Source organism: Chelonia mydas, chromosome 1 (genome assembly GCF_015237465.2).
Source record: "Chelonia mydas isolate rCheMyd1 chromosome 1, rCheMyd1.pri.v2, whole genome shotgun sequence".
NCBI lineage: Eukaryota > Metazoa > Chordata > Testudines > Cheloniidae > Chelonia > Chelonia mydas.
Genome location: NC_057849.1, coordinates 108806933 through 108827032, shown reverse-complemented (window position 1 = coordinate 108827032; position 20100 = coordinate 108806933). Strand labels below are relative to the sequence as shown.

The window sequence follows — 20100 nt, the reverse complement described above, 5'->3', positions numbered from 1 at the left end:
AAATGTATTTCCCACAGATTTTATAGATAACTATTTTTAAATATGTCACTATATGCAGTTACAAATATGATTAATTAATATATAAAAGAAGGGCCAAGGTTCTCTAACCCTCTGCAACTGCACAAAGTTAATAGTGTGGGACAGACCCACCTAATCCTAAAAGATTATCCCTGCTCAATGCTACAAAAGGAGTAGAGAACAAAACAATCAATAAGGTCCCTGCCAATATCCTGGGGAAATTCTGTCTCAACCTCACAGCTGACAACTGTGAATAAATTAGCTATAATATTATTTCTAAACATTATTAATATAAACAATAATAACAACAACAATTATAACGTTGCTGTAAATTTAGGATTATACAAGAAACAACTTATGTGCACCTGACTTTAACTCAGAAAGAAATATCTACATTCATAGAGTTATTTTGATAAAAAATAAACTTTTCGCTCCAAAACATCCGTAATCAGAAAAGCGTATATATCACTACTCTGTGTGTGTTACTCTGATTACTTTGTGTTACTATGGTCAGCTTACTTTCATGCAACACAGTGATATCTCTGTAAAACTCCTGAATGTAAATTGTATTAAAAATGAATCATCCAGGATGCATTCCAAGAGGAAAAATGATAACTTCTGTGCAAATAGCATGGCTTCGCAGCATACCCTTTATGACACAGCCAAGCATTAGCATATGAAAGTTAATTTTAACCATATAAATATTCAAAAAAAAACATAGGTCAAGGTCAGTTTTGATGATCTTAATCTCTTTTCGTTTTTCCCTTCCCAGTGAGCAAATATTTTCCTCTATTAGTTTTAGTAAAAATATTCTTCCTATTCAAAATAATTTTTATTTCTACATCTCAGAGAATCCTAAACTCTGTAAGTGTTTGGGTTTCTCTAGAATATATTTTTTCACTATAGGAGGGTCTTCTTTCCAAAGTCTGAAATGTAGCAGTTTTAAATAGATATCCACTATAAATAGCCTGTGGTATTCCTCTTGGCTGTTTGCTTTGCCTCAATTAATTTCTACAAATCAGAAAGCCAGAAACCTGGAACATAAGCAAACAAGCAAACAAACAAACATAAAAAAAGAGTAATGTGGTTGCAATATATGTTTTAAAGTTTAAAACTATCAGTTTACTGTAACACTAATATTTATCTAGCAACACATCACCACATGCTTAAAGCTAGGCATGTGATTAAATGATATTCTGCTTCAGGGCCCTCCTGCAGGAAACAATTTTGGAGTCATTTGACTTGAAGTACTAATTATTATTTGTATGCCATATATTTTTCTGGGGTAATTTTTTTTTTAAATGTTGATGTTCCATAGATCTTGATTCTTTGTGCGAAGCTGCTTATGAATGAGGCATAAATTCATCTACCTTTTAATAAGTCTTAACTTGTGTTTATGAATATTTTGTTAATTGCACGTGCCTGAAAGCATCCTCATGAACCAACTCCTATTTAGGTTAGGTGAGTACAGAACATCATGATCTTATGTATATGAAGAAAAGGCAGATAACATTTCCCGGACCTTTTCAATTTACCTATAGGTAACTCCCAACACTGGGATTTGAATCTGCAAGAGTTATTACTCTCATGAACAATCTTGATTCATAAAAACAGCCCATTCTATTGAAGCTAGTTACAATTTAGATCTTTGGGGCCTGATTCACTGCTGCATAACTCCAGTTTTATGCCAGTGCAACTCCCTAAAATCTATGAGATGTTACAACAGTTTCCCAAGGGATTAACAGACTGGGAAAAAACAACAGAGGAATATTCTGTAGAAGTAGCCTCACATTTTCAGCAGCTGACTTTTGAGATTTTTTTCATTTCTGATGTATATGAAGGATAAAAGCAAAATGTCAAAAAGATAAGAATACATTTGTCCCCCTTCCATTTATAAGCCTGAAAGTCCTAGATTTCTCAACTATTAACAGCTTTCAGAGGAGCAGCTGTGCTAGTCTGTATTCGCAAAAAGAAAAGGAGTACTTGTGGCACCTTAGAGACTAACAAATTTATTTGAGCATAAGCTTTCATGAGCTATGCATCCGATGAAGTGAGCTGTAGCTCAAGAAAGCTTATGCTCAAATAAATTTGTTAGTCTCTAAGGTGCCACAAGTACTCCTGTTCTTTCAACTATTAACAATTTTTAATGGAAACCAATTCCTCAATTGCCAATCGAGCCTGCCTGGACCTGCCTATCTGAGGGACAGCCTCTCTCTTTGTGACACACTGACCCAGCTGCAGCCAGCTGTGGTGCTTGAGTCGGATCCCTCTTGTTTTAAAAGAGAGGGGTCTGCCGGCAGAGCGTTCTCTGCGAGGGCTCTGGGACTCAGGACCCTGCTCTTCCTCCTCAGTCTGAAGTGGCTTGAATTTGATAATCTTCTAGGCCGGCTGCATACAACATCTGATAGGTTTTTTAGAGAAAATTGAGGTTATATTTCCTGCAGCAACAAAGGGGTAGAAAGGATTTTTTTTTTGTAGGTGGCTGGCAGGCAGAGTTCCTGTTTGACCATTTTAATAATACTGGGGAGTTAAGTTTTAATATTAATTATGCACAAAAGCACCATGAGCTTTGTATAGGCATGTTTTAATTATTTAAATAAAAATAAATAGATAACTGTTTCACTAGAGAACTACGGTACACCAGGGCTGGGAATTTTAACAGAGGCCACAAGAGCTAGACACCCATATCCAATGGGAGTTTGGTGCCTAATTCCTTTGGACTCATTTGAAAATCCCAGTCTCTCTCATTGTTGATATACTACCGAAAATCATGCTGAGCACCTTTCAGATAAGTTTCAGAGTAACAGCCGTGTTAGTCTGTATTCGCAAAAAGAAAAGGAGGACTTGCATACTGTGCATAGGTATTGTTTCATGGTGTCTGTGTATATAATGTCTTCTGCAATTTCCACAGTATGCATCCGATGAAGTGAGCTGTAGCTCACGAAAGCTCATGCTCAAATAAATTGGTTAGTCTCTAAGGTGCCACAAGTCCTCCTTTTCTTTTTTCAGATAAGTGTAAAGACAAGGTCCTTTCCTTGAAAAATTTAAAATCCAAACAGACAACATATGGGTGACAAAGTGGTGGTGTTTTCTACACATACTGAAGTTCTACTTTTATTTTATTTTCTGTAATGCAACACTTCATGAAAGGAGGATGAGGGTTTGCAAATGTCATGGGAGAAGCGTGGTTACAGAAGGACTTGTAGGGTGGATATAGACATAGCAAACTAAGACTTCATGACGCTCTGCTCTATTCAGGTTCTTAGACAATGGTATCCAAGCGTGTTGCCATCAATTATCTGATGTACAATCTCAAACAAGAAATGATTAATAACGTTTTCATTTCAGTATGGTGCTAACGTGAAATCACAAAGTGACGGAATTACCTGCACTCCAGTAAAATGAATAAAAGACTTCAAGTAAAGAAGAATTCTCTGCTTAAATTGTTGATTAATACACTTGTCGATTCAGTCATAGCAGAAGAGCAGCATAGGCTAGCATCAAAAATCATTTTACAGAAAGAAAAACGCCCCCAAACAGATAAGCTGCACACAGATTCTTCTTCTTAGGACTAGAAGGGTTTGGGAATAGTGAAGAAGATGTCTCAGATTTTTTGGTGAAATGATAGGAGAAAGATGGAGGGCAGCTGTGCAACGTTCGGTAGTGACCATTCCACTTGAGTAAGGGATGGTACTGATGGATTCTCAAAAGCACTTTTTCCAGTCCTTTTGGTCAGGAAGGGTAATGGACATGATATGGCAAGGGGGTAATTAGAAAGCAAATGATATTATTTAAAAGGAGTAAGGACAGGGCTCCACAGATCTAAATCCATGGTGGGAAGTTGTAACTGATATTCAGATTTTCAAAAAATGGATGGTGTCTTTCCATTGATTGATATAAGTAGACAAAACCCAAAAATATTAGCATGCTTAAGTGGCCCAAATCTAGAGCAGTAGTTTAAAAGCCCTAATTTGGCTGTATTGGCATCACTCCATACAGAGGAATGGAAGAATCAAGCACTTGGGACTCATGTGATTAACTCCTAAGTCAATGCAAGCTTGAAGACACAGTGTTTGGAAATAAGCCTCCTCCTGATTTGGAATTTCCATTTTCTATGATGAAAAAAATTGACTTATTAACAGAAGTACTCAACATACTCGTGAACAATTTTAACTGTATGAGTTGATTAAAATCTTCATTATTCTTATTCATTATATTGCTTTCCTTATACAGCAAAAAGATCAGAGAAGAAAAACATATTGAAACATTTGTTTTGGAACAAGAAAGAAGTTTTACACATATTGGTGTTGTTTCTTAGGTTGCATTTAATCCAGAGGGATTCAAAAGTATCTGTAGTTACAAACTATACTGGATTACAATTTAGCCAAATTTGCGAATGTATTTGAAATCTAATGCCTTTTGGCCAAATAATCCATTTAAAAAAAATTGGGTATGGCACCAAAAGTAAGTTTAGTACTTTAACTTTTTATTTTAAAATTTTAAAACTCTGGTCTGCAGCTGGAACAATGCAAGGAAAGTGGTAACAGCTGTCCCACTGACAATGTGGATTTAACCTCCCCTTCCTCCCGCCCCACAACATATTGATCAAGATCCTCAGTTTGGGCATTTCAGCTCCATTTTGGTCAAAGGAATTATACCAATTTACGCCACCTGAGAACCTGGTATACTATATCTATCTATCGATAGATTTGTTTAATTCCTGACTTTGCTCATCAAAATTTCATCTTAATAACTTATACACCTGTCTGGTTTCTGAAAACCACCAGAAGCTGTAAGATATCCAAGATGACCTCTAAGTTTTAGATTCATTCTGTTCCCCCCTCGAAAACAAGATTAATTTAATACAAAGCACTAGCATTAATACAATATCAAAACTGTTAAATCAAAGCACAAAATTCCAAAATTTAAGGTTGCTCTGGCTAGTCTGCACGCATGTAGTTTCTAGTGTCTCTTTTGCTGAGGGTTTAACATACTATATTTTTTATTTTGTTGAAAGCATATACTATAAAACAGGTTCAACACGGCTACACGTTCAATGGGGGTTTTGTCTACTTTAACAGACAAAAGAAGAACAAAATCAAAGAGAATCAAATGTAGAGAACCCTACAGCTATAAATCAGTTATGCCTCCCACCAGGTAGAGGCTTAATAAGTAGTTTGGGGTCATTTCCTGTAATTTGTAAAGCACCTTTTCCTTCTGTTCAGGGGAGTCATAAGAGACTACAAAGAACATGAAAATAAGGGCACAGGTTCTCTACAGTGCACCTTCTGTCTGCAGCTAGTTGGGGCAAAGGAGCCAGTTGCTGATCTGGTGGCCAGTTCTATGAGGACTAATTTATGCTGGCAGGACAGGGCCCCACGAGGGACTGTCCACCAGCCAAGAACTGCCAGAGCACAGCAGAGCTTTACACCCCCTCCTTATCCTGGGGCTGCAATGGGGGCGGCATAGCTGTACATCTGCTCAGGACTCCACCATGGTAAGGGAATCCCCAGCTGGTGAGATCTGTTTAGTGTTGTTGTAGGATATTAGCGGGACAAGGTGGGGAAGTAATATCTTTTATTACAATTTCTGCTGGTGAATTTTCAAGTTGTAATTGCAAAAAGTATTCATAATTATCAGAAAAGGCAGGTAATATGGGAATTACAAACAAAGGTGTAAATGTGTATTATAAAACAGTTATGTTAAAGGAGATAGTGAATCTCTTACCATTATTATCTAATCTACATTTTGTTTGACATTATATGTTGTACTAGAGAACGAGACATAGAAAAGGCAGCTGGAATGAGTGGTTCACTATTTGTGGTGGCCAGAAGTCATTTGTATTTTATCATGTTTTATGATATTCAAGGTGCTTGTGACAATTAATTTGTGCAGATAATATTTTTATAAGATACACTTGTCTGTCTATTCTTACTCATCTATATTCTATTATAACGTACCTGTGCATAAACAACTGCAGGAAGTTTAAGTGTGAATATAAAGGAAATATGGCAACTTCTCACTCAGGGGAGAAAAAAAATCTGAGCAAGTATCTGAGTGAGAAAATAACATGAAGTGCTAATGAACAAAGCCCTAGCAAGGTGTTTATCACCCACAGAGGGAGAGAATGTCCTTGGAAAAGGTAACAAAGGCTCGAGAGAACTCTTTGAAGCACAGAAGGAAATTAGAAGATTGTGTATCAAAGAGTAACAAAGATAAAAAAATAGAGTAAAATACCAAGTAAAATAGAAGAGACAGTGAAGTAAAAGAAAAATACCGCTATAGGGAGTGAGTTATTCAAACTGATGTCTGAGAGGAACAGCTGGCCGAATGTCTGAACATTCTAATGAAAATATTACATGCTTTCCAAAACAAGAAAAGTTCTTCTGTAGAGAGAACATGAGTAAACGGAAAAATAAAGGGACATGTCAAGGAACAACATTTTAATTGTGGGGAAGGAGGGTGTGGGCATGAACTTGCTACATAAATGGATCACTTGGACCCGTCTTGAGCTAAACTGGAGTTTGGACGGACTGCTACCCATAGATTAGGTGGAACGAATGTCTGCATACTAAGAGCAACAGCTACAGTCTTTAAACTCAGTCTGTACTAGTATGATTTTTCAAAGCTTGTGACTAAATAGGGTTACGTTTAAAAGCTTTTCTTAGTTTTACTATTTCATTTCTCTATTTCTTAAATACAAAGTATTTTGTTTAATTTCAAGTATAACTTGGCTGGGGCTATTGACATAGGGAGAGAAATGCTGTCTGCCTACCCCAGAAAATGAAAGAATTGTTACCCTTAAGGGAAAAAGAGGCAACAGAGTTAACTGATCCAGAGGTATCCACGATCACAAGAAGAGGTTTGGAAAAGGCCGTGGTCTCTACTCATAAGGGGTAGATAGGGCTTTGTGCTGAGGTTCAGTGACTTCCTGTTACAGTCCTACATTCGGACAAGTATTTCACAGAGCTAAATAAATAATATATTTTATTAGAGAAAATACTGCATATTCAACAATATGCAGCACTGCTTTTTTTGCTACATTTTAAGCGTATCTACCTAAGGCAATAAATAATGCACCAAGCCTAAAAGCTCTTAAAGGGAAATTATTTAATAAAAATATTCTTAAATCTATATACTTTCCTCAATTGTAATTTATTTTATATTACAAGATCAAACAAGTATTAAAAAAAATCCCAGCACTCCCAAGACAAAAATAAATATCCTAAACAGCATAGCAGCAAAGTCACAATGCAAGTGTGAGTAAGCTGTTACATAACTTCAGTGACAGAATATTAAACACTGCTCTTGTGTTCCCAGAACCCATAGCAACACTGTATCGGAAAGCACTGAAAGTTAACTATTAGCACACTAATATGAACACTAGGATAAATATGGAGTGCAAAAATAGACACAATGCATTAAAAAGTCAAATTGCACTAGAATGATAAACTGCAACAAAAAAGGTAAATAATGCTCACAACCCATCATTAAACAGCTGCACTAGCTTTTAAAACAAAAACATCTACTCATAATAGATCGAGGGGTTAAGTACAAATTCAATAAACTGGAATGAGAAATGGCTGCTCTTATTCAGCTCTACTGCACCGTAGACATAATGAGTGCTGAAGATGCTTGTGGCTGTGTGAAAAGTAATCTTGGGGCCGGGGGGAGGGCGCTAAGGAATCTTAAATTGCATTCAATTGGATTACATCTATTCTATTCATAATAGGTTTAACTCATGGCAGTTGGAAAAAAGTAGTAAATCCTTCTTGCAGTTATCTAGTAAGACTGTTTCTTACATAACATGATCATAAGCATTTTTTTTTTGCCCCTACTTAGGAAACAGAAACTTAGGCTGGGTCTACACTTGAAAATTAGGTCGGCATAAATATGTTTAGGGCCCTACCAAATTCACGGCCATGAAGAACGTGTCACAGACAGTGAAATCTGGTCTCCCCCTGTGAAATCTGATCTTGTGTGTGCTTTTACCCAATACTGTACAGATTTCACAGGGGAGACCAGCATTTCTCAAATTGGGGGTCCTGACCCAAAAGGGAGTTGCGGGGGGGGGGGGTGTCACAAGGTTATTTTAGGGGAGTTGTGGTATTGTCACCCTTACTTCTGTGCTGCCTTCAGAGCTGGGCGGCTGGAGAGCAGTGGCTGTTGGCTGGGCACCCGGATCTGAAGGCAGCGCCCTGCCAGCGGCAGTGAAGAAATAAGGGTGGCAATACCATACCATGCCACCCTTACTTGGGTGCTGCTGCTGGTGGGGCTGCCTTCGGAGCAGAGATCCCAGCTCTGAAGGCAGTGCCGCCTCCAGCAGCAGCAAAGAGGTAAGGGTGGCAGTACCACAACTACCCCCACAATAACCTTGTGGCCCCCCCACAACTCCTTTATGGGTCATAACCCCTACAATTACACCACCATGAAATTTCAGATTTAAATAGCTGAAATCATGAAATTATTGATTTTTAAAATCTTATGTCTGTGAAATTGACCAAAATGGACCACGAATTTGGTAGGGCCCTAACTATGCTGCTAAGGGGTGTGAAAAATCCACACCCGGAGTAGTATTATTAAGAAGACCTAAGTCCCCGCACAGACAGCACTAAGCTGATGGAAGAATTCGTCTATAGTCCGAGCTACTGCCCCTCGGGGAGATGGACTAACTACAGCAATGGGAGAACCTAGGTATGGTCTATGCTGAAGTGCTACAGCAGCACCACCACAATGGCGCAGCGGTGACACTGTAGTTTAGTTTTAAGTGTAGGACAAGCCCTTGGAGCATCACAGACCTCACACGTGACAAGAGAATTTTACATTAAATACCAGAGGGTCCTTCACTTCCAACCTGCCCCTCCAATATCGAGTACGTCTTTACTTTAAGACAAAATACCTCCGCTTATTTTTCCCCAGACATTAAGGCTCTCTCTACGCTGGCAAATGAACGACAAAACTTTTGTCATTCAGAGGTGTTAACCCCCCCCGAAAGACAAACGTTTTGGTGACGAAAAGCGCTGGTGTGAACAGCGCTTTGTTGGCACGATCACTCTCCTGCCAACAAAGCTACCGCTGCTCATTCGGGATGGAAGTTTTTGGTCAGTGGGAGAGCTCTCTCCTGCCCACAAACAGCGGCTACACTGCACAACTTTTAGTGGCATGGCTGTAGCGGCACAGCCGGGTTGTTAAAAGGTGCGCAGTGTAGACAAAGCCTAAAAAAAATGATCAGCATCACAGAAGAAATAAACCTCAAGTTCAGCCCGTACAATAGAAAGGAAACAGTCATTATAACTAATGAGCAACGATGAACACAATGAGATTTAATGCTCCCGTACTGAGCAACGCACTGCATAGATCAGGACACACAGGAGAATGAAACATATCCATCTCTGTTTCTGCAGAGAAAGGCCACAACTTTATTCATTTTAATGGAAAGGAGGTGCTAACTGCAGTTCAAACTATATCTCCATTATTGGGCAGGGCAGCAACTCCAGCAAGATGGCTGCTGCACACCAACAAGGGCTTTATGTACAGAAAGGGGATGGGGGAAACTCGGGGAGCCAATCAGCTTTCCTTTCCCCCACAATCTGGCCATTGGGAAGCAGGCACTGATGGAGAAATCTTGCCTCTCCTGTCCCCCTTTCCTCCTCGGCAAAAACTCCATGTGCGCTGGCCTAGTGGGGGAAGGGTCTGGAGCAGTTGAGCCTGCACCTCCCCTTCCAAGGACCTCAGGGTCTATCTACCCGCTGCCAGTCCAATCTAACTTCACTCCCACAGAGACTGGGATAGGCATAAGAAGGTAAGAATTGTCATATTGGGTCAGACCAATGGTCCATCTAGCTCAGTACCCTGTCTTTCAACAGTGGCCAGTGCCAGGTGCCCCAGAGGGAATGAGCAGAACAGGCAATCAAACAGTGAACCACCCCCTCTCATCCACTCCCAGCTTCTGGCAATCAGAGGCTAGGGCTACCCAGAGCATGGGATAGGCGGAGTGTTCCTGACCATCCTGGATAATAGCCATTGACGGACCTATCCTCCCGGAACTTATCTAATTCTTTTTTGAATCCCGCTATAGTTGTGGCCTTCACAACATCCCCTGGCAACAAGTTCCATTGACTGTGCGCTGTGTGAAGGAGTACTTCCACTAGTTTGTTCTAAACCTGCTGCCTCTTAATTTCATTGAGTGACACCCTGGTTCTTGTGTTATGAGAAGGAGTAAATAACACTTTCTTATTCACTTTCTCCACACCGTTCATGATTTTGTAGACCTGTATCATATCCCCTTCTAGTCATTTTTTCTCTGCTGAAAAATCCCAGTCTTTTTAATCTTTCATGTGGAAGCTGTTCCATACCCATAATCATTTTTGCTGCCCTTCTCTGTACCTTTTTGGTTTCTAACATATCTTTTTTTGAGATAGGGTGACCAGAACTGCACACAGTATTAAAGGTATGGGTATACCATGGATTAATATAGTGGCATTATATTTACTGTCTTGTTATCTTATCCCTTTCTTAATGTCTCCTCACAGTGTTAGCTTTTTTGACTGCCGTTGCACACTGAGTGGATATTTTCACAGAACTGTCTGATGACGACTCCCAGATCTATTTCTTGAGTGGTAACAGCTAATTTAGACGCATCATTTTGTATGGTATGATATTTCAATATATATGTGTAGTTGAAATTATGTTTTTCAATAAGCATTATGGCACATTTATGGTATGATTTTACTGCACTGTCAGTAGTTTCTCAGAAACAGAGTCCTGACTATTGTCAACGCTCTTTTGTATTTCAGTTCTGTGTAGAGACCTGCTCAGTGGTTTCAGTAAGGGGTCAGGCTTACTTGATATGGCGTGGCTTCAGCAAAACATGTTCTATTCATTCCCTCTTAAGCACCTGGCAGTGGCCACTGCTGGAAGACAGGATACTGGGCTAGATGAACCATTGGTTTGACCCAGTATGGCCATTCTTATGTTCTTATAGTTGGAGAATGGGAAGGCAGTGTCTAGGAATGAACCCTTATGGACACAGAGAAAGCAGAATCATATGGCTGGCTAATAACAAGGTGGGAGATTTGGGGACAGGATGGGATTAGGAATGAATTGGCCTTTTTTGAGGGAAAGGAATGACTAGTTTCAACATTGTGTGGGTGGTTTGAGAGATGGGTAGAAAGGCGGAAGAAGTCTAGCTCTGTTGGGGGAGCAGCTGGGTGGGGCAAGGAGAAACTAATGGGGCATTTTTTTCAGTGTGATCCGTTGGGGACATGTATACTTACAATTACATTCTCTGCATGTCAAAGGGTAAAAAATCTAATTTTTTCTTGACCCACGCTAGATGAGTAAGTTTGCAACATAATCTAATATATATTTAGGGTTTTTTGTTTTTTTTAAAAAAGCTCTTTTAGTAACTGGTTAAGACTAATCAAATACAGAATTTTTCAAGTCTCAGTTCACAAAGTTCTCTATATAATAGGCTAAATCCTGATGTCCTCCTTCAGTTTTTTACAACTTTATCGTCTCCTGCTGACCCATGTGTGATTATCTGAGGTTAGCCTCAGACCTGGGTCTCCTTATCTACAGATCTATAGAGCATTGTGGTGTTGCCCACTAAGCCAACCAGCTAGCACTACTAGAGATGATATAAATAATTCAAGTGTCAATCATTTAATTTTTTTTTGATAAATTCCAGAATTGCATATCTTTATGAATAATTCTAAATACAGATCGCAAAATGATGGATGCCCTGATAATAGTGTTCAGTGACTATGTGAAAGTATGGATAGAAACAACAGCTGAAACCGCACATTTGAACAATCGATACAGTAGGAACTTTCCAGTCTTTACCTGACAGATAAGCAAATTGCTTCTTTAACTGGTCTTCAATATCTGCAGCACAGAGGGGAATGATATCCTGATGCATGATTTCTTCTGAAACAAAAAACAATGCTATGTCATTTTACAGAGAATCACGGTCCACACAAACTCTCAGTTCTAGAGCAGTGACACATAGAGCTATTCAAATTTTGAAACACCTGTCACGTGTTTGAAGAAAGTCATTCAGTCTTCTGGCAAGAGCAATCATTTGGTTTTCCATGTGGAGCAGGACTGATACATTCACAAATGATTACAAGTAACACAGCTTTGCTGAGAGTAAGGAGGATTGGATGGCTGTTGAGTCCAATATTTTTTGATGTGATTATACTATGGGATAGAGGTAAATCTGATTTTGCACTTGAAGTTCAAACTCAAATTTCATTACAACCTGCTCATTTTTTTAAAAAGCAGAAAATGGTGCTATTCATATGTAGTCAAATCTCCCTGAAACCCTGCTGTAATGTACACAGAGTAACCTTGTCAGAATGTTGGATAAAATTATGTAGGGATCTCCAGACTTCTCAATATGTCTAAAAGTTTTCATGAAGAAGCAACATGTACATTCAGAATTTCACTCACTACACTAGCCATTAAATCCAAATGTAGTTGAATGAATATTTTTAAGAATAATAAAAGGTTTTACAATGTATATTCTTTATGATAGGAACATAAGATTTACTATACCAAATCAGACCATTGGTCCATCTAGCCTGGTGTCCGGTGTCTAAATAGCAGGGCAAAGATTGGCACTTATATCGGATGGGTAAGACACACTTCAGAGGAAGGAGCCTTCCCCACAGGTAATGCACCTGGGTTAACTGAGCTATAATAAACATGGAAGAATATATTTCCTGATACCTTCAGTGATCAAATTATTCCTGGAAGCATGGGATTTTAATACCTACTATTTTAGCTCGCTTAATGACAAATATAACCAAGCTTTACCAATTCTTTAATTTCCTGCCACAGCTAAAACTTCAAATATGGTTGTCAGACAAGGAAGTGTGGCTGTCCCAGTTTTAGATTTGTGGTTTCTTTCTTCCTGCTGTGGTCTCATTCTCTCAGATAATCTAAAAATTAAATATTGTTGCTCCTGTGATTGTATGAAAGTATTTCTCTGCATTGTTCTTGTTTTGTTCTGGACCATCGTGCCACTGTTTCTCATTTTCATCCACCTGTTTTTAAATGTGTCTGACACCCACTTGGTCTTTCTATATTTCATTTTGCCCTCACATTAATATGCATTGAAATACTAGTGCCAGCACATGATTGAGTCTGATAGACAGAACTGAGAATGTGTGACAGTGAATTGTCAATTAAAATCCCTAAATAATATTATAGATAATATCCATTTTAAAATGTAGATCTGATCAAATAGAATAGTGCCAGTCTAGTACTACCTGAGGTTATTGAACGCTCACTGTGACAGGGTCCACAAATATGTTTGGTTCCTGATATGTCTAAGCCAGGAGAGAAGAGTTGAGCGGGGATAAAAACCAGTTATACTCAGACTGTCCTGTTGTTTCTGCTTCCAGTCCTGGAGTATGCTTTTGCTACGTAAATAACATTTGGGCATACACCTCTACCCCGATAGAACACGGTCCTCGGGAGCCAAAAAATCTTACCGTGTTATAGGTGAAACCGCGTTATATCGAACTTGCTGGGTAGGGAAGGCTGTGCCTCCCCGAACAGCCTGGCCCTGCCCCATCTGACCCCCACCTACTTCCCGCCCCCTGACTGACCTCTCAGAACTCCTGACCCATCCAACCCCCTCCCCAGGACCCCACCTCCTACCCAACCCCCCTGCTCCCTGTCCCCTGACTGCTCCGACCCCTATCCACACCCCGGCCCCCTGACAGGACCCTCGGGACTCCCACGCCCTATCCAATGCCCCCCATTTCCCATCCCGACTGCCCTGCCCCCAGAACCTCTGAACCATCCAACCCCCCCGGCTCCCTCTCCCCTGACTGCCCACCAAGACCCTCTGCCCCTTATCCAACCCCTCGGCCCCAGCCCAGCACCCTTAACACGCGGCTCAGAGCAGCATGTCGGAGCCAGACATGCTGATCTGCTGGAGCGCGATGCCCCACCCCCCAGAGCGCTGCTTTACCGCATTATATCCGAATTTGTGTTATATCGGGTTGCGTTATACCGGGATAGAGGTGTATTTAGCTAACATTAATGGAGAAAGGCGCATAGTCTACCACTGCAAAACTATAGGACAATGAGAAGTATTTTTCACAAGAGCAATATATACTGCAAGTAGTCTGGTAATTAAAAGACATGTTGAGTATGCATCTATTCTGTCATCTGTTGTGGATTGGATGGTATTTAAGCGTAACTTTAGAGATAACTGCTTATGTAAATTAGTGATCCGATTTTCTAAACATTCTTTTGATTTATGATCTGAACTGAGAAATGGGCCTGTACCAACACCCCAAATCTGAAGAATCTGCAACCTTTATCAAGTTTTGAGCTGCATCAAAATTCACAGCTAACCCTTATCGTTACATAAATGGTTCAAACCAAAATCCCAGTCCAAACACACTTGGAATTTTGATTTAAAATTTTAAAGCTATGGCTCATTGTCATCTGTCTGTTCATAATTAACAGAGTGCTAACCACCTGGATGTTTTCGGAGCTCAAATAGCACTGATGCCAACATAAGAGAACATTTAAAAATATCATTCCAAGGGATCAAAAACATAAAACCTTCAATTAATTTCTATGCTTTTTGCAGATTTGAAACCTACAGAAAAAATAAAAAGTTAAAGAACTTAATCAAAAATGCACTTCTTTGTGCCTTATTAAAGCACATGTTTCTAATTATACCTAATACTTAGATTAATCAATCAAAGTAAGGATGGAGTTTCAGTTCTAACTTGGCATTTCCCTTTGGTTAAATGTGTAAGCGTTTGAGATATTTTTTGTTATTTCTCTTCAGAAGAGTAAACCCTGTATAGATCATTGGAATTTACTTCTTACAATTGGATCATGCACAGTGTGGAGTAGAAAATTAAAATTATCTCAGCCACCAAAGAAAAATGCTTAAGAAGTGGACCTAAAGACTAGTAAAGTGGCAAAACAGCAACAACAGACTGACTGAAATCTGTGGAAGACAGAGAGAGAGAGAGAGAGAGAGAGAGAGAGCGCGCGAGAGCACGCGTGAGCGAGCGCACGCACGCAATATTTTTTAATTCAGTGAACCTCACTCGAGCAGAATTCTGAGAAGTGCTATTTTTAAGAGTAGCCAAAAAATTATCAGTTTCATTTCTTCCTGATAAGTAGCAATTTATTTTATTAAACAGAACTTTACTGTTCTCTTTCTGGCAGCTTGGCAGAAGCAGCACTGATAACTTCTTTCAAGGTCACACAGCGATTGAAACAATCTTTCTGTAACTGGTGAACCTCTAGTTGGCCAAAAGACCTCTGCATATTTTACTTTCAAATCCACAAGAAGATATGTTTAACAGTTAACTATGATTTAGCTATGGGGCCTCCTGTTATGCAAGTGTCTGATATGTACAGGAGATAACTGAATTAAGTTCTTTAATTTCTTTTGAAAGATCTGTCTAGGATGATCAGCCCTCCCACAGAGAAGAAAAATCCAGTCTAACAAAAGCAGGGGGAGTTTACTGCTGGACAACAGAAACATAATGAAGATTCCATCCGCAATGTTACACGTATTTTAAAACCTACGATTCTGGCCCTGCAAACAGATGTGCGCAGGTGAACCAATTTGCCCATACAGATCTAATTACAGGTTCAAAGCCTACATTTTCCAAAAATATACACAAACACAGTAAGGTATCCAACATCTGCAGGAACAAACAAATATTTTCATAACAGAAATTTAAGCTCCTAGTAAAACTGAAAATAAGATTCTGCATGCCCAATTTTTGACAAATTGAGCAGTCAGGCATGCAACTGAGCATTCAAGGTATCATTTTTCATAAAATTCAGGGAAACATTTTTATGCCCCCAATTGCACATTGATCACCACATGTGAACAATCCTGTTAGTGCCCTTGTTTGCATTAGATAAAGGAGTTTGATTGCTCGTTCTTAATTTCATCCAAACAACAGCCTTTGAAGCCTAAGAAAAAATAGAAGACAGCCTAATTTCACTGATGCCAAGACCAAAACATCAGTGCCTATGTTGAATCCCATCACTGAATTAGAGCCTTAGTTGGTTAAACCAATACCACCAAATTACATACTCCGAAAACATTCAAAACAGTTTCCCATTGCATCCTACTTAACCAGCAGATGAAGCCCTTCTTTCCTTGCTTGTTCCTCCTTCTCCCCCCACAAACCCAAACACACAGGGTGAGGATGAGGATATATGAAGGTCTTCTAAAACTATTTTGCATATCTTTTCAAAAAAGCCTTTCCATAGGAACACTGCAGAAATAAATCACTCCATGGCTTTCTCCTATTGCCTGCTCTTCTGACCATCAGCCCTGTAAATCCTGGTGTCCAAGCAAATATTTAGGAGTGACAAATCTTGTTCTCTGCTTTGTCATGTCACCTGTTGTGTATGCATAACTGGCCTCAACTGAGTATGTGCCTGGGATTTCAGATGGGATTGTACTCGGGGCGGCTAGACCGTCCCAATGCTCACACCGCCACAGCCGCCCTTCTATTTTTAACATGCTTGCTCAGTCAGAGCTAGTGCAGGTACGTCTATTCAAGCTTGAAATTACACTTCCAGCTCCAGTGTAGACATATCCAAAGTCACCTCATCTTTGTCTTGTATACCAGGGAAGCACGAGGGAGTTCTCACTTCCAGAGTGCTTAAGATGTGATTGAATGAATGGTCCAATACGTCAAAATATGACATGTGAACTGCAGTTAGTAAATGAGAATGAAAGAGTTGACAAAGAAAGCAAGCAGATCAAAGACTGACTGTGGTGAATATATGGCTTAAAATGATGGGACAAACTGCTAAGTAACAGGGACGCTATCGAGATTACTTAATTTAAAAGCACATTGTTTAGAGGGTAACTAACAACATCTTCGACCCCAATCTGGCAAGGATGTCAGTGAGGGTGTAGTGGCCCAGCTGCATGAAGTGGCTTGCAGAATCTGAACCTAAGACTATTCGAAAGATTTTTTTTTTAAATTTAATATACGCTAAGCTTTGCATTTCACTGAAGTCAGACAGTAAGATAAAATTCTATTGTTTTTATCTTAATCAAGTTCAGTTTTGTGTCTAGTCAGTTTCCTTTTCTGGTTCTCCTGCACTAGAAAGATGCTGTCAAGTTACACAGCATACAGGATAGATAGAATAGCCACTGTAGGCATAATCCTTCATCTCTGTTCATCCTCATGCCAGTAGCCCTATTGACATCAATAGGACTATAGGCAGGAATAGAGGTTGCTGGATTGGGACCAGTAATTGTAAGGCAAGGATGAAATGGTTAAAAAGTTATTTCATTAGTAACAAAGTTAATAAATGGAGACAATTTTTAGTAACTCACCAAAGTCAATATTTAGAAGCCTCACAGTGGATACTGAAGCCATTCTCAGTGACAAATGAATTAAGCAAGAAGAAAAAAGTCCCTTTAAAATAGAAGACCATCTTAAGAAAGAAACGTAAGAGACAAATACAGACACTCAAATACAGAATAAAGAGGAACAGTGATCATCATAAACAATCAATTTAGAATCAAGAACCACCATGACATATGAGGACGGATGGTCTTGTGGTTAAATCATAGGACTGCACGAGCATGTTCGGTTTCTATTCTTGCCTCTGCTACATAAGTGCTGTGAATTTCCCAAGGTCACACATCTTTGTATCGCAGTATCCTCATCTGTTAAATGATTATAATACTTGCCTATTGTACTTCTTATGGATGTTATGCAGAGGAATTAATGTTTGTAAAGCACATTGAGATCTTCAAATGGAATGAAATATAAGGCTAAAAAAAATCGATCAAGTGTTGTACAAATGTGCTAGAGTACAGTTCTCTGAATTATCAACATAAGCCTAATTAGTTGTCAAAAAGACAGAAAATTTCTAAAACAAGAATTTTTTTTTTTTAAGTTTGACACGTGGGGTTATGACCACCCTGTCCATTCCATATTGATGAATGGAACGGGTATCCTAATATGGAAAAAGCTGACAGCCACTGGTTTAGACAATTGTTTGAATGAGTAAACAGAAGTTATTTTAAATGTTTTATGTCAGATCTTCCTGATGTGTTCATACCCTCCCATGAAAATGCTGCAATGAACCACCAGAACAAAGGCCAAAAAGCAGTAAAAAGCAAAGGCAAAGCTCGACAGAAACCTATGCTGAATGGTTCAAAGTATCTTATAGATCAGAGGACCACCAGAGAAGATTATACAAAAATTATGAGAGTAAAAAAATAGAAAATGTCATTTGTGACATTGGAAAAGAAAACAATATAGAAAGAGCTGTGATTTCTACTTGCCATCCAAAAGTATAGTCCTGTTGCACAGTTCTTCAGCCCAAAGTCAGAATCAAACAGCGGTAAAATTACTTTTAAAAAGTACCAGAGGACAAAACAACCTGAAAATCTCAGTCTAACTGGCTCAGTTCACAACAGAAGCACACCAAATAAACGATGCTGCAGCACTTTCTTCCCACAAAAATCAGACGCTCCTCTGGCTGTATTAACATGGTAACTGAAGTGAGGACATTCAGCAGTGCAAAATAAAATAACTAACGTCATCATCACATGCCAGAATCCTACCTCCACAAGCTGCCTCAGGTTTTCGGTACAGCAACACAATCAAGTCTGTGCTATATTAGAATAGGAATCAGATTATGGTACTGTTTGGTAACATCCATTTTTTTCACCCAGCAGCACAAAATCTCAGCTCCGTAATGTAGTCCAGCAGGAGACCAAACACAATAAAAATGACAAAACGCTTGGGGTAAAAACCTGGATGTACGGAAGTCATTGGGAACTCCCACAGATATCAATGGGTTCAGGATTCCACCTTAGGAGAGGCAGATCTCATCCAGACGGCCAGGTACTTTCCCCCACAAATACAGCATCAATCCTAGCCCTGAAAGGGAAGTCCCAGGTCTTTTGTCTTATTTTTATAATCAATTAAAATGTGATGGGATGTAAAAACAAATCCTGTGGTTCAGCTAACAGATTTTTACAGCAATCAGGGAGGACTCTCCGGGATGCAGTTATTGTAGCTAGAAGAAAGTTCAATTCTCGAAACAAAAATGATGATCAAGATTGCCAAAAACAAATCAGCTTTAGAGTAGCCTTGGGCTGTAGATCAGATTCCCAGTTCTGGATATTTATCTGCTAACCCTATATTTGAAAAGGTACTAAATGTAATAAATACATAAGGGACTCGGTGACTGAACAGAATTAAAGTGCTGACTGCACTCGCCTCGGTCATAGCACGGCCCTTTCTAATAGTGGTCACTGATTTTCAAAACCATAATGCCCTGCAAAGCTTAACTTTAGATAAACATAAATTTAGCAACGGGAGCAGGAAGTGGAGAATTACATCACAGGAAGGATTTCTGGCCAGCCTGTCTTTCCCACACTGAGAAAAAGGTAGGTAGGGGTAGTGAGGTAGAGACCAGAGTTTCAAATAAGCAAAGCAACCAACAGATCCCATGGCACTCAGACGTTGAGTACAATGGGACCTGTTGTGTGCGGAGCTCATTTGAAAGTCTGATCACTTCAAGTAGATGCCTAAGCAAGATCTGACCTCTTGAAAAAAATCGAGCCCCCACTTCAGCTGCTAAGCACACATTTGGAAATCTGGCCCTAGGTGTTTAGGCCTGTCATTAAAAAGAGGACATTAAAACAATTGGTGATCAATATGTTCAAGTTCTGACTTCAGGTAAAGCAAGAAAGTTAAAAGATGTTTAAAAAACTTCTCAAAACTTCTCAAAAGTACGCAAGAGACTTAGGAATCTTTCAACGAAACTTACGGTATGTCAACACAGAGAAAAAATTCTGGAGCCAACTGAGAAGCAAGCATTTATTTGTCACAGGTCGCCGAGTTAGACTATATGTGCTGGAGAGGGAACGTAATGCTATAAACCCCCCTCCCCCGCCCCCCTTTAACTATAAGCTTTACTCCAGAAATTCTAGAGACAGGTGTCTCCCTCAGAGTCTGGGAAGCCTCATTTGGTTACCACAAAGTAGGGGGTCTACAGTAACTGCCAGAAGTCCTGTCTTGGGGTGTGTTGGCCTTTGAA

At 39.5% G+C, this 20100-nt stretch overlaps 1 protein-coding gene across 25 annotated transcripts in view; it reads right to left on the bottom strand.

Moving 5' to 3' along the window:
• Positions 1-20100, bottom strand: part of MCF2L (MCF.2 cell line derived transforming sequence like) — a 268042-nt gene that overhangs the window by 104530 nt on the left and 143412 nt on the right. For all 25 annotated transcript variants that reach the window (XM_043535854.1, XM_043535846.1, XM_043535862.1 and 22 more), the window contains exon 2: positions 11863-11946. In XM_043535854.1, coding sequence (XP_043391789.1) covers positions 11863-11938 — 76 coding nt within the window. In that variant the 5' untranslated portion in view covers positions 11939-11946. The remainder of the gene's footprint in view (positions 1-11862; positions 11947-20100) is intronic.